General features: G+C 44.5%; 1 protein-coding gene across 1 annotated transcript in view; it reads left to right on the top strand.

The window, feature by feature from the left end:
• The window catches only part of LOC117507641 (inositol 1,4,5-trisphosphate receptor type 1-like), a 535,403-nt gene that overhangs the window by 138,633 nt on the left and 380,695 nt on the right, over nt 1-16,075 (top strand). Inside the window, exons 20-24 of the mRNA XM_034167459.1 lie at nt 4,672-4,923; nt 10,021-10,162; nt 10,253-10,406; nt 14,154-14,347; nt 14,432-14,576. Of these exons, the coding sequence (XP_034023350.1) occupies nt 4,672-4,923; nt 10,021-10,162; nt 10,253-10,406; nt 14,154-14,347; nt 14,432-14,576 (887 nt within the window). The remainder of the gene's footprint in view (nt 1-4,671; nt 4,924-10,020; nt 10,163-10,252; nt 10,407-14,153; nt 14,348-14,431; nt 14,577-16,075) is intronic.

The raw sequence follows: 16,075 nt of genomic DNA on the forward strand, positions 1-16,075 counted from the left end.
TGACCCGTCTTCATGAAGTTAGATGCAAAAATGTTGAAATTGGCCCTATCCTGCAATGATAAAGAATCCTTAAAAACATTACTGGATTCGGATCGATTTCTGGATCATTACCAAAATTTAGTGACTTCTAAGTTAGGCCAAGATACACCCCTGGTAAAAAATTTAATTGAAATCCGTTGAGGATTTTTTGAGTAATCCTGCTAACAATCCAACCAACCAACCAACCAACAAACGGACGCGACCGAAAACATAACCTTTCAAATCCTCTTCAACTTATATTCAATTGAATACACCACAAAGACAAGATATTTAATGTTCAAACTGATAGAATTTTGTTTTTGTGCAAATATTTGCTCATTTTGAAATGGATGCCTGCAACACATTTCAAAAAAGTTGGGACGGGGCAACAAAAGACTGGGAAAGTTGATGAATGCTCAAAGAGCACCTAATTGGAAACAGGTGAATGTCATGATTGGGTATAAAAGGAGCATCCCCAAAAGGCTCAGCCGTTCACAAGCAAAAAGTAGCAAAGATCGCTACTTTGTGAACAACTACATGAAAAAATAGTCCAACAGTTTAAGAACAATGTTTCTCAATGTTCAATTGCAAGGAATTTAGGGATTCCATCATCTACAGTCCATAATATAATCAGAAGATTCAGAGAATCTGTAGAACTTTCTACACGTAAGCGCCAAGGCTGAAAACCAACATTGAATGCCCGTGACCTTCGAGCCATCTGGCGGCACTGCATTAAAAACCAACATCATTGTGTAAAGGATCTTACCGCTCCACCAGGTGCTGGTGGCTCCACCAGCACTGTTTACGGTGCAGGTGGGGAGCTGTTGACCCTCACTGGGGATGTTGTCGAGTGGTGGAAGGAGTACTTCGAGGATCTCCTCAATCCCATCATCACGTCTTCCGAAAAGGAAGCAGAGACTGGGGACTCAGAGGCGGACTCATCCATTACCCAGGCCGAAGTCACCGAGGTGGTTAGAAAGCTCCTCGGTGGCAAGGCTCCTGGGGTGGATGAAATCCGTCCTGAGTACCTTAAGTCTCTGGATGTTGTGGGACTGTCTTGGCTGACACGCCTCTGCAACATCGCGTGGCGATCGGGGACAGTGCCTCTGGATTGGCAGACCGGGGTGGTGGTCCCTCTGTTTAAGAAGGGGGACCGGAGGGTGTGTTCCAACTATAGGGGATCACACTCCTCAGCCTCCCCGGTAAGGTCTATTCCAGAGTACTGGAGAGGAGAATTCAACCGATGGTAGAAACCTCGGATTTAGGAGGAGCAGTGTGGTTTTCGTCCTGGTCGCGGCACACTGGACCAGCTCTACACGCTCCATCGGGTGCTCGAGGGTTCATGGGAGTTCGCCCAACCAGTCCACATGTGTTTTGTGGATCTGGAGAAGGCGTTCGACCGTGTCCCTCGGGGCACCGTGTGGGGAGTGCTCCGGGAGTACGGGGTCCGGGGTCCTTTGCTAAGGGCTATCCGGTCCCTGTACGACCGCAGCAGGATCTTGGTTCGCATTGCCGGTAGAACGTCAAACCTGTTTCCAGTGCATGTTGGCCCCCGCCAGGGCTGCCCTTTGTCACCGGTTCTGTTCATTATTTTTATGGACAGAATTTCTAGGCGCAGCCAGGGTGTAGAGGGGGTCTGGTTTGGGAACCACAGAATCTCGTCTCTGCTGTTTGCAGACGATGTGGTTCTGTTGGCTTCGTCAAATCAGGACCTTCAGCGTGCACTGGGGCGGTTTGCAGCTGAGTGTGAAGTGTCCAGGATGAAGATCAGCACCTCCAAATCCGAGGCCATGGTTCTCGACCGGAAAAAGGTGCTTTGCGCTCTTCAGGTCGGCAGAGTGTCCTTGCCTCAAGTGGAGGAGTTTAAGTATCTCGGGGTCTTGTTCACGAGTGAGGGACGGATGGAGCGTGAGATCGATAGACGGATCGATGCAGCATCTGCAGTGATGCGGTCGCTGTATCGGACCGTCGTGGTGAAGAGAGAGCTGAGTAGGGGGGCAAAGCTCTTGATTTACCGATCGATCTACGTTCCGATCCTCACCTATGGTCATGAGATTTGGCCCATGACCGAAAGAACGAGATCGCGAGTACAAGCAGCCGAGATGAGTTTCCTCCGCAGGGTGGCTGGGCACTCCCTTAGAGATAGGGTGAGGAGCTCGGTCACTCAGGAGGAGCTCGGAGTCGAGCCGCTGCTCCTCCACGTCGAAAGGAGTCAGTTGAGGTGGCTCGGGCATCTTTTCCGGATGCCCCCTGGACGCCTCGCTGGAGAGGTATTCCAGGCACGTCCCATTGGGAGGAGGCCCCGGGGAAGACCCAGAACACGCTGGAGGGACTACATCTCTCGGCTGGCTTGGGAACACCTTGGGGTTCCCCCGGAGGAGCTGGGGGAGGTGTGTGTGGATCAGGAGGTCTGGGCGGCTTTGCTTGAGCTGCTGCCCCCGCGACCTGTCTCAAGATAAAGCGGAAGAAAATGGATGGATGGATGGATCTTACCGCGTTGTCTCAGGAACACTTCGGAAAACCATTGTCAGTTAAAACACTTCGTCGCTACGTCTACAAGTTTTGTAGATGCAGTGACAGCTACAAAACTTTTCTCCCGTGCAAAGCAAAAGCCATACATCAACAACATCCAGAAATGTTGCCACCTTCTCTGGGCCCGAGCTCATTTGAAATGGACAGACACAAAGTGGAAAAGTGTGCTGTGGTCTGATGAGTCCACATTTCAAATTGTTTTTGGAAATCATGGACGTTGTGTCCTCTGGACAAAAGAGGAAAAAGACCATCTCGATTGTTACTAGCGCAAAGTTAAAAGCCTGCATCTGTGATGGTATGGGGGTGTTTTAGTGCCCATGTCATGGGCAACTTACACATCTGTGATGGCACCATCAATGCTGAAAGGTACATCCAGGTTTTGGAGCAACACATGCTGCCATCCAAGCAACGTCTTTTTCAGGGACGTCCCTGCTTATTTCAGCAAGACAATACCAAGCCACATTCTGCCCATGTTACAACAGCGTGGCTTCGTAGTAAAGGAGTGCGGGTAGTAGACTGGCCTGCCTGCAGTCCAGACCTGTCACTCATTGAAAATGTGTGGCGCGTTATGAAGCGCAAAATACGAGAACGGAGACCCCGGACTGTTGAACAACTGAAGTCATACATCAAGCAAGAATGGGAAAGAATTCCACCTTCAAAGCTTCAACAATTAGTGGCCTCAGTTCCCAAACGCTTATTGAGTGTTGTTAGAAGGAAAGGTGATGTAACACAGTGGTAAACATACCACTGTCCCAGCTTTTTTGAAACGTGTTGCAGGTATCCATTTCAAAATGAGCAAATATTTGCACAAAAACAATAAAGTTTATCAGTTTGAACATTAAATATCTTGTCTTTTTGGTGTATTCAATTGAATATAGGTTGAAGAAGATTTGCAAATCATTGTATTCTGTTTTATTTACATTTTACACAACGTTCCAGCTTCATTGGAATTGGGGTTGTACTGTCTTAATGTGTTTATAAATTGTTTATATTCTTGTTATCATATACACACTGTTAATATTGTCATTATTTTTTATTATTATTGGTATTATTATTATTATCGGTATTATTAATATTGTTGTTTTCTTTATTATTCTTTCTATTTTGTCATTTGATTTTAAATGGATCACAATGGAAATAAGTGTTTTCACTTTCTTATGTCATGCATGTATTTTTAATGTATTTACAATTATGTACTCAGAATGAACATAGTAGCTAAACTCACGCATACACGCGTTTAATATATAGATATTTGGCATGTGAATGAGGTACATTCAAACATTTTCAAGCTGTGTAACAATTCATTTGTAATTGTACTGAGTTTCATCATCATAACATTAAGTTATCCTCACGATTACTTGTCTTAATGCAGTTTGGGTGATATCATTGGTTGATTTTACTGTCCATTCATGACTAGGAGGACAGAGCGCATTTGTTTTTTATTTCTCCTCCCCTTTCTGCAACAACCAATCACAGCTCTTAGAGGACCGCGTCATACCTAGCAATGGGGTCAACTCCGCCTCCTTACAAAGATAGGAGTTTCTGTCCCCTCCTTGCTCAGACTTGCTTTCAGACACCTCCTGGCTCACTCTTAGGCGAATATTCCTTTCCAGGAAATTTTAAGCTAAGTTAGGAGCTGTTTGAGAGGACTTGGAGATGCTTCAAGGATACAGGCCCTGGATTATAAAAATCTAAGAAGACAAAGTTGATGGTGGAATCCAAATATGTTGCCATGGTGTGTTTTCAGAGAGTTGCTGTCAGGTGCACTGCTGTTTTTGGTCAGGTGCACTGCTGTATCTGCTGAGGCAGTCAGAACAAACCAAAAAAAAGGCACACAAGTAAAACCTAGACTGAATGTGCATTGTCAAACAGTCACAGAAGACAGGAGAGTGTGGAATAAAGTTCACTATCAAAGATATGTTCGCACACGACCGCTGCATGTAACGCGGAAAGTTGCGATGTTTTGTTGTGTGAATTTCTGTGTCACTTCTGCCTTTTCTGTTTCAAATTTTTAAAAAATTTAATGTTTCTCATTAAATACCTTCTCACTGCTGAACAAAAAGTTCTGCTTCAGTGCTCCACTTCCAAGGTGTGTGATTTATTTCTCTTATTTTTTATCAGATGCCAGCTGAACCTTTTTGCCCGGATGTGTCTGGACCGCCAGTACCTTGCCATTAATAAGATCTCTGGACAGCTGGACGTGGACTTGATCCTGCACTGTATGTCTGATGAGGACCTGCTCTATGACCTCCGGGCTTCTTTCTGTCGGCTAATGCTGCACTTGCATGTGGACCGTGATCCCCAGGAGCAGGTCACACCTGTCAAATACGCCCGTTTATGGTCAGAGATTCCGCTAAAGATTTCTATTGATGAGTGAGTCCTTGTCTTGTGTACTTTCTGGATTGTGTACGTATGTGTGTGGAAAGGGGGTTGCCTTTCATGGAGTGAAAATGTTCACGAGAGAACAGGCAAAATCAGTCTTACAATATTAACCCTTATCAGTACACGTCATGAAATTTCTGGCCCACACCAGAACTTCTTATTTTTAATGGTACCGTCCTCTCGGCCGCTCCCATTTTTTTTTTGATCAGGGTCGCCACAGCAGGTACAACCAGATCTGCATTGGTATTTGGCACAAGTTTTACACCGGATGCCCTTCCTGACACAACTCCAGTTTTACCTGGAGAAACACACACAGCCGCTGGTGTTCGAAAGTGGTCTTCCATCCAAGTACTAACAAGACTTCACTCTGCTGAGCTTCTGAGATCTGACGGCATGAGGCTGACACAGAGCAGACAAGCTGCAACTTCTTATTTTTTAATACTGTTAACATTTCTTTTTTAATTTAGGCCATTCTTACTAGTGGGGCGGCATAGCAAAACAATTTTCATTTTGTGATAAAAGCATGGAATTTGGAATTAACTAATGTTTATTTTCAGATATGGAGCCATCTTGGAGCTGACCTCTAATAAGCTACAGGGGTCAATAAAGAATTACACAGGGGTCAAAATTTAAAAATACTCCAGTCATCTTGAAAACTATACCACATTATTTGTCTAATCATAACGATTCCATAAAGGTATAGTTTGGACTATCTATGACTGAATGTTCTGGAGTTATGGAGTAGAAATGGCAAAAATGGTGACAAAGATCAGTTTCAGTTTGTACAGGGGTCAAAAATTAAAGTTGGTCCAATTTTGGTAAAGATTGAGATCGTGCAAATTCTCAGGATGTTTCAGATGCCTGATCAGCTAAGTCAAACATTTTGTGAAAATTAACATCGGCTGCAGTCGTAAGTCCTATCCAGGGTCTGAGGCCCACTGGTGCCTTGGGCTTATCCACGGATTCTGTAGCATGAAGCTGATGACAGTCTATTACTCCCTGTTTCAGACACCAGTCTGAAACAGGTTATGTTGCTAAGGGCCCTTCACACATAGTATGAATAAGTACAAATCAGGGCAAATCACGGCGGAACAGCTCGTTTGTGCAAACCACGAAATCATCAAGCTGACGGGCAGGCGTGAACGATCCCGCTGTGACGTCACAGCAGGGACACAGTGCGAGGAGCTGGAGCATGTGTAACCACGTCGCGCAGCTGCTGTGAAAAAAAATACATGCCACCCACGGGATTCGAACCTGCATTTTACAAAAGGTCTGATTGCAAGGCAGAAACTTTACCACTGCGCTACCATTGCTGGCCTGTAACAGTGCCTGAAATCAATAAGGAGATGGACATATTACAGTACAACAATAAAACCACACACATCATAAAAAACACACTATTTTATTGAATCCCTCTTATCGAGCAGACAATACAAGTGTGAACCGTCTGTTCCTCTGTAGATGACCCATGGTCACAGACATACAGTCATGAAATGATATGAATGGAGCAGGTTGCTCTTATCATGTCCACATCTGCTGGGCCAGCCACAGGCTGCCAAGGTGTGCTGTGTGCAGCCACTGCAGCCTGGTGCAAATGCGAAAGATGTTTTATGTATTTCCACGTGAGGACAGCAAGCAGAGACACACACCTCACGGAGGAATGTTGTACGTTCATGTCCTTCAAAACACGGTGCACATTCTTCAGCTGGGACGTCCAGGAGCAGAGATCGAACAGCCGCGCCTGTAAGCAGACACAGCTTGTCCGTTCAGCACCCAGACCAAAATGTCACTCTGTGTTATGTGGTTATTCATTTTCGTTATTTGTTATGTAATTGCGTATGTAGGAATTGTCATAGCTATTTATATACCTGCCCTGGCTGTGGTCTCTGTGTTTGTAATGTTACACGTCATGTGCACTGAGCTGTCATCTAGCTGTCAGTGTGCTGCGATCAGCTGACAGGCACCTCCCTGTGCTGTGTGTGCTCAGACCTTAAACAAATTTCACATCCAGCTTGAAAGTGATCGCCTGCTGACTGTTTTCGTGCTGACAGCACAAATGGCCACACATTTTCTAAGTGCCAAGCGAGCGGTGTTTGATGTTCATGTGTGTCACCTGGAATTTGACTGACACCTGCCGCGAGAAGGATCGAATGGACTCTCACAGGGCACTCTCTGTCTTTCAGCTGCTGATGTGCACAAATAGTTGTAGGAACAGGTGTACGAGGCATTGGAGGCAGCTACGATTTTACACATATTGCATCACTGCTTCATGCGCAATTTGACCACATTTGTATTATGTATGAAGGGGCCCTAACCAAAGCAGGTGTCAGCTTTTCTCCAGGGGGTGGGGGGATCCATTTAACACTGTGAAATATGGATCCTCATGTATGTATTTCATGGGATCTATATTCTATTTGTCATGACACCCATGTACAGAAAGACTGAGCAGACACTGTCCAGGATATATGAGCGAGCAGGCCAGTCAATCGAATCAAGTGCTTTATCAACATCAGGTGCAAAAAACTGCTGCATGATACTCATGATTTCATTCAGTGAGATCTTGCAGCACTAGGTTGGGGCCGACAGTTCTGAACAGAATTTAGTGACAGTTCTTTGCATTTCAGGGATTGGAGTAGTCTAATTACAGTGTGTCCTGGAACAGAGAGCAATGTAATACTCCTGTAGTTACTGAAATCCAAGCAATCACACTTTCCTTTCTAGTGTGAGACAACAAGACCTGATGATACCTGTCTCCACCTGCCTGGAGAATTTTATTTCCTATACTGCAGCTCCAGTACAGCTGGGAAAAGAAGGTGAACAAATTTTGAACAAGTTTGTGGTCAGGGAAGAGCAAGACAAAGATGATGATTGAAACTGTTGCAAAAGTTGAGAAAACGTCTTAGATCAAACACTTATTTGTACCTTTGAGGACATAGAATGCATTTTGTAATCATATAACCTATTCTATCATGAACCACGGTGAGGTATAACAATGACAATCCCTGGTTCAGTCATAAACTCAGACAGTTGAGGAGACAAAAGGAGGAGGCTTTCAAGAGTGGGGACAAGATCTGGTTTAAAGAGTCTAAGTACAAGTTTGGGAAGGCAGTCAGGGAGGTTAAGTGACTGTACTCTGAGAAAATCCACCTTCAGTTCTCAACCAGTGACTCCACTTCTGTCTGGAAAAGACTCAGACAGATTTTCCAACCACAAAACAAACCTCCCCCACTCTGCCAGACATACCAGGTGCCAGCATGCTTCAAAGCCTCCACCATAATCCCCATCCCCCAAAAACAAAGAACTTCAGGACTTAAGCCCCATTTACACATAGACAGTAAGAGCTCCCGGAAGCGTCCCGGAAGAGTTTTTGGCCGTCTTAAGGATCACACGCCGTTGTTTAACGCCGGCACTAGGGGGCGTGGCTTAGTTCTGGCTTTAGCGGGAATCGTTGGAAAAATTATTCAACATGTCGAATAATTCCGGGAGCGCTCCCGGAGAATTTGCGTGACGACGGAGACAACGCAAACAACGGCGTTTGATACTTTTTAATCGCCGTTTCATCCTGCCCCTTCCTGTAGTGCCGCAGTTTACACCGCCGTAATTGGCGGCCGGCGTTGTATCCCTAACCAACGGTGTGTAAAACGGCGATAGAGCCCACATCGGCATCCTCAACGGTGTTTTAACCTGCAACAGAGGCAGACAAAACGGCGGCGCTAGCGGACAGTACGGCGTTCTAAACGCCACCTCCCGGTTAAAACAGCGTTCCAAACGGCCGATAGGCAGCGGTCAGTATAAAAACCCTAGCGCGCTGCATGCACTCGCGGCCAGCTCCAGATATTTTTATAAAATAAAAGATATAAAAGAAAATTGGCAGCGGCAGGGACTCACCAAGAGGTCTGGTTCAGAAGCAGAGGGGAGGCCTGTGGTGGAGACGGAGCAACACGTTGAGGAGGGGGAAAGGAAGGAGAAGAAAAGGCTGAGGATGATCTCCCTCCCCCTGCAGTGACAGAGGCATGTATTCCTGCTGCTTCAGCCTATTATACTCTGGGGCGGTGCCTATATGCAAAAGATCCTGGAGTAACGCAGGATTTGCCTGGATAAAAACCTGCGGTACACAGGGCATTATCGGCGGCAGCAGAACACCGCCGTTCTCACTCGCGTCTTAACCTGCGATTGTAAAGGATAGAACTGGGTATTAACCCCCGTTGCCTGACGTGTGCAGGATGCTACGGCGTCAAAATGCCACTTTATTTGGCGGATTTAGCGGTGTTTTATCCGCGTATTTGCGCATAGTACGGCAGTCAAAAAAACGGCGAAATGCTCCGCCCCTTTCCACCGGGAAAACAGCCGGAACTACCGCGAACTTCGGTCTACGTACTACCTGCCGACAAAACCGTATATGTGTAAACGGGGCTTTAATGACTACAGACCCATCGCCCTGACCTCTGTGGTGATGAAGACCTTTGAGAGCATTGTCCACACACACCTCAAGGCCATCTCTGACCTTTTAATACATCTCTGACTGTATTAATGCTACTGGAAGTGCAGTTATCGGTTAAAAAACTGACGCTAACCACGCAACGCATTCTGGGTTGATTGTTTTATTTCTTTTTTATTTCTTTCTACATGTGGTTGGGAAACATTGGCTCAGGGCCTATATATGATAAAATGCTGAATAGTTTGGGTCTGAATAACCTGGTCAGCTTGCACTCACTCAGTAAGTCCCGTCAGCTCCTCCCTTGTTGTCACTTTGTGTCACCACAGCAGATCTGCATGTTGATTTGACACAAGTTTTACACCAGTTACCCTTCCTGATGCAGCTCCACATTACATGGACAATAGGCAGGGGTGGCTTGAACCCGGAACCTTCTGTACTGGAAACAAGTACAATAACTGCTAGTCCACTACCTCTGGTCAAATTGCAGTCAGAAAGGACTAAATTGAACCTTAATAAATAAATATTGGGGGTCATCAGAGGTGACTTCATGCCTGTCGCGCCCAATCCCCAAGAAAATTCTCTTGGCTTTGCTCTCTCCTTGCTTGTGTTTACTTTTTACAGTGTGTCTGATTTTCTCTAAACCCTTTCAGCTATGATAATGATGGTACCAGCAGAGATGAGGTCAAAGAGCGCTTCTCCCTCACTATGGATGTTGTGGAAACCTACCTGAGAGAGGTGGTGTCACAGAACATGCCCTTCTCCGATAAGGAGAAAAACAAGCTTACCTTTGAGGTATGAATAATTTCAGAGATGTATTGACTACAAACCACAACGCTATGAACAAAGTCAAAAATTCTGACTGTTTTTTTTTTCATTCTATAGGTCGTGAACCTTGCAAGGAACCTTATCTATTTTGGTTTCTACAGCTTCAGTGATTTACTACGCCTGACAAAGATATTATTGAACATTTTAGACTGTATCCATGTCAGTATCATATACCCCATCAACAAGGCAGAGAAGGGAGACGAAAACAAAGGTGAGTGTTTTGGAAACTTTACTAACTTTAGAAATCATGAAAAAAACATTCTATGTTAAAGTGATCTCCCTTCATAATTGTTTTTTTTATTATTATTATTGTTATTTTTGACCTTTAAGGAAAAATTCATATAGCAAGGACAAACCAGGACCTCGTGCCCTACTTTTCATCCCCTTGGTGCTTTTTTAAACAATGAACATGGGGATGCACAAACAATAATATGATTGTACTGCAAACGAGCCTGTTTTACACTAGTAGATTATAATGGCAGTGTCCAAATTTTCACACAACCTGAATAACTGGAAGCTGACAAGCAAGTTGGAAGACATGCATATTTGTATGATTGGTTCTTATTTTTCATGTCAGCAAAGCTAAATTTATCAGTGATTTCAGTGAAAGAATCCAAAATGGAAACCGTGATCACAGAGAGGTGAATGATTTACTTACTTATTTTTAAACCAGTCCAAAAACAGTAGAAGTGAGGCCAAAACAGAACAAACAGGGAAAGCAGGATCTGACTCACAAACCACTACTGTCCACTCCATGTATCTGTTAAAGAGCCGTTTTCAGGTCATAGGAAACGAGCTTAGCTCTCTGACGAGACTCGAGGGAGTAAGGAATTGAGCACAGGTGCGTGCTCTGTCTCTAAGAGACCAGTGGGTTGACATAAACAGATGCAGAACAGAAATACAGTAAAAGACAGAAAATCCGCCACAGAAGGAAGCCACAGGGAGGACACAAGGAAACTGACAAAGTGCTCTGGTGATGAAACCACCAAGGCAGACAATCTGCCCAATCTCAAATTTCTAAAATAACCATCTATCTGTGAAATGTGAAACGTGGGCAACGCCTTGATCTTCTCCAGCTAATGGGGTCCTAAGAACTCAGGCACCTACGTGCTGGGTCATGCATAGAAAAACAGGCTACTTGGCCAAAATGTCAAAGCTGACGCTCCCTCACAATGCAGGTGTTACTCCTCATCCTTAGTCTCTCTTAGTAACCGCTTGTTTGATAGAAAGTCATTCCAGCTGTACCCAAGGATCCTCTGAAGAGACCTAGTACTAAAGACATCCAGTCGTTATCTTAGGTCACTGGTCTCAAGTCTCACAACCATACAGCAAGACAGGGAGTTCCAGAACCCTAAGGACTGGACCTTTGTTCTTCTGAAAAGATATTGACATCTCTAAGCACCTGTGTTCAGCGATTTCATGACTCCAAAAAACTCTTCCCAGGGGCCTCTGGATCTCAAAGGTCGAGGATGCAAAGATATGTATGTCTCTGCTGAGACAAGTGAATGTGTCTACAAGTTCAACACTTTCATCACACACAGACTCACTTCTCATGGCTGAGTCCAGGAATTTCAAACAATTGCATGTAAGTATGTTAGTTGGATGTGTCAGTACTTTGCCAAGGCCTGGAAGATGACCCAAATTGTCACCCTCAGATAAGAGGAAATTGGTTAAGATATCCAGGGACAACCAAGGCTCAGCCCTGCCATGTACAGGAAACTACTGGAACACCAGCATCACTGTCCACAGTGAAGTGAGTTTTACATCGCCATGGACTGAGAAGTTGCCAACCAAGAAAGAAGCCACTGCTCCAACATTGACAACTTGGTCAGATAAGACAAAAATTGGGCTATTTGGCCACAATAGCAATGGAGAAGTATGTATGGAGAAATAAAAGTGAGGCTTTCAAACCCAAAAAACACTGTACCAGCTGTCAAGCATGGTTGGGGAGCCATCATGCTCTGATGTCATTTTGCTGCCAGTGGTACTACTGCATTGCACAAAGTGGATGGAATAATGAAGAAAATTATTCAACATCACCTTAAATCATCAGCTAGGGGGTTGAAACTTGTCCACACTTGGGTGTTTCAACAGAACAGTGATCCCAAGCACACATCAAAACTGGTTGTAGATTGGATAAAGCAGGTTAGCATGAAGCTTCTGGAATGGCCTTCCTAAAGCCCAACCTCAACCCTATTGAAAATTTTTGGACTACACACAGGCTGTACTTTCTGAGGAGGTTGCGATCGTTTAACATCTGCAGGAGACTCCTGTGGATGTTCTACCACTCTGTAGCAGACAGCATCCTATTTTACACTGTGGTGTGCTTTGGGGGTGGGGGTGCAGCACATCCAAGAAGGACACATCCAGGCTGGACAAACTGATCAGGTGGGTTGGCTCTGTGGTTGGCATGAAGCTGGACTCTCTGGTGACGATGGCAGAGAACACTGGACAAACTGCTGGACATTATGGACGATGCCAGTCACCTTCTGCACACCGTCATCAGCAACCAGAGGAGCTTCTTCAGCCACAGACTGAAGAGGCTCACAGACAGGGAGGAGGAGTAACTGTTGGGAAAGTGTCGTGACACGGACCCACAACAGGGGGCGTAAATGAACGGACAATGAAAGAGTCAAAATATGAACACTTTTACTGTTGTGAATGAGCACAACCAAGAACAGCAGATTACAGAATGTCAGATAATAGTCAATCAACAAAGGGGACGTGTGGGCAGGCTCGAGGATAGAAGACGTCTGTCCTGAGAAGAACCGGAACCACATGATTTCCTCCGCCACCGAACCAGGAGAATACTGGAGCCGCCAAGTCCCGAATCCCCAGGTGGCCACCGTCTCTGAACGTCGGATCTGGTACTGCTGGCGAGGAGCAGAAACAATCAGAGGTGGGTGTGTGTACACCCAGTAACAACGCTGGTGGAGATACCACCTCCACCTCCTATCCAGAAAACAGGTACGTGCAGCAGTCGAGAGTACTTATCACAGAATAGCGTGGGGAGCGAAGACGTCAGCTCTCCACGTCTCTCACACTCAGCCTCCGGCTGCGAGCACTCACGGAACTGACTGCAAACACTGTGTAACAAACACTTGTCAGAAAAGACAAAAGCAACGGCTGACAGTTTTACCTTTACTGGTAGCTGATATCTCGGCAACGAGGTGGAGATGACGTCCGGTATTTCTGGTGTGGACTGATGAAGTGTAGATGGGTGACAGCTGTCCTGAGATAATAAGTGACAGCTGTCACCCCGGCTGTGTCCTTGGCGGCAGCGCCCTCTGGTGCCTGAAGCCCACACTTCAGGCAGGGCGCCCTCTGGTGGTGGGCCAGCAGTACCTCCTCTTCTGGCGGCCCACACAACAGTAACAGGAAGACAGAGGTCGGGAAGGAGAGGCACAGTAGTAGCCAGTAAGACAGTATTTCTGGTATTTATATTTGTATTTACATTTTGCTAATTATTTTTTACTTCTGCTTCTGATACTCTGTGTGCTCTTACCCTTTATGCTTCTATCCAAGGCTGCTGGAACCTCAGTTTCCCTGAGGGAGTTTTCCCAAGGGATTAATAAAGTTCTAGCTAATCTAATCTAGCCAATTATTAGTGGTGGTGTATGTATATATGTGTGCCTGTATGTATAATTATGACCCTGTGTGGATTAGAGAAGATCAAAAATAAATTCAAACCTGTGTACCCAGTTCATGTTTTTTAAAGTTATTCATGATGCAGGCTGTGTACTCATATCAATCTGACAAAAGAACAGTTCAAGGACATCATGAAAAGCCAAAAATTACCATTATCATGACATTCACTGACATATGTTCACAATATGATGTACGAAGCAGGACGCAAGCTTGGTTTTGTGTGTGTGTGTGTGGGGGGGGGGGGGGGGGGGGGGGGGGGGGTGATAGTAGTGCAGTTTACTCACTTTTCTACTTTGTACCTGTACTGCAGCTAGCAGTAATGTGATGAAGTCCTTTCATGGAGTGGGTGAGCTGATGACCCAGGTAGTACTCCGAGGAGGTGGCTTACTGCCCACCACACCCACTCAACAGCCTGAAGGAGACATAGTAAAAACCCAAACTGAACCAGAGAGAGAAGATATCATGGTCATGGACACCAAGCTCAAAATCATAGAGATTTTGCAGGTAGGTCAAATAGATGCATCTGTGAGGCAAAAAAAAAAAAAAAACTTAATCTGTGTCTTAACAAGGTTACTTCTTTTCTCTCAGTTCATTTTGAATGTGCGACTCGACTACAGGATCTCCTGCCTGCTATGTATTTTTAAACGGGAGTTTGATAAGAGCAACCAACAAGCAGAGCCTTTCAGCCAGAATGGAATGAATAACATCTCAGGTCAAATTCCACAAATGCCAGGTACTAAGCCATTTTAATGTTAACAAATCAAATGGAATAATAAAGTAATACAAATAGTCTGATTTAGCGCCATTAAACAGAGCTCAAAGGGACAAAAGATGGTATTGAACTTGCAACTTTCTTTATGAGCAAAATTTGAATCTTTGCACTGTTGCCTGTTTGTCACTGCCAGACATACCCACAGTCCACCCAGCTGTCAATGGAAGATTCTGTTTTTTCCACTGTCTGACATACACTGCCCTACTGGTATTGGAACACTTGATATTTCACACATTTTAAATTGTTTATGCCATTTCAAAAACAAAACATAAAAATGTCTAAAATTATCTTCCTTAAACAAAACTGAAAGGAAGTCTCTACAACTTGAAATAAATTAATTAAAAATATAAAAGCCAGGATGATGGGTTGCATAAGTATTGGAGCGCTTTGGTATAATACCGGTAAATAATCACTTTTATTGCCAATTTTCTTCAGACAAGTCAGAGGATGGATAGGCTCCAGCCCCCCATGACCCTTAATTGGACTAAGCAGTAGAAGATGGATGGATGGATGGATGGATGAATATGTCTTGGACTTTATTTGCATCAATTATGTAGAAATACAAACATTATGACACTCTATGGTAAATCTGTTTGGAGTAAAAAGTTCTCAAACACTGAGTGACTGTGCAAGAAGGAGAAGAGTGAGAAAAGCCACCAAGACACCCAGAAGAAGTTATAGGCTTCTGTGGCTGTGAGTGGAGAAATTGTGCACAGTGCATGTTTTGTATTTTGTATCCACAGTTACACAGCTTCATGATGAAGATGTATAGAGGAGGATTTTCTTTGACCGAAACACCAAATCTAGGTTTGCATCTCAGATATACCTTCTGTATCTAGCTGAACTTTCATGTCTTCTTTTTAAGAAAATACAATACAATAAGGACAATAAGGATACAGGTGCCACCCAAGCAGCAATTTTTGGTGGTCTTTACTGTCATACACAAGTGACGAAAGTAACACCAATCGCTGTTCCTCACCTTCATTGACCTAACAATGTTTGACAGTGTGTCAGGCCCACTGATGAAAAAGATCCTTGAAACCTTTGATGAAGCCTAAACCAAGCTTGGTTTGCACTAGGCATGTGAAACTCATCACTGACAACGATTCGATATGCACCTCGATACACTACCAGCGTTACGATATACATATATACATATAGCGATACATGACGTTACTGACGATACGATGCAATACGATTCACCCAGGTTCCCCATTTGATGCGATTTGATATGTATTTGATGATGATTCAATTCCTCATAATGCGATACAATGCAATTTGGTGTGATACGATTAGGGATGGGCATTGATAAGATTTTATCGATATCGATGCCATTATCAATTCCGCTTATCAATCCAATTTTTTATTGATTCCTTAATCAATACCTCTTGTGAATTTTCTGTGTACTAAAAGTAGGCTTTACAGGTTTTCTATGTCAACAACATTTTATTGAGTCTTAA

The sequence above is a fragment of the Thalassophryne amazonica genome, chromosome 3 (genome assembly GCF_902500255.1).
Source record: "Thalassophryne amazonica chromosome 3, fThaAma1.1, whole genome shotgun sequence".
Taxonomy (NCBI): Eukaryota; Metazoa; Chordata; class Actinopteri; order Batrachoidiformes; family Batrachoididae; genus Thalassophryne; species Thalassophryne amazonica.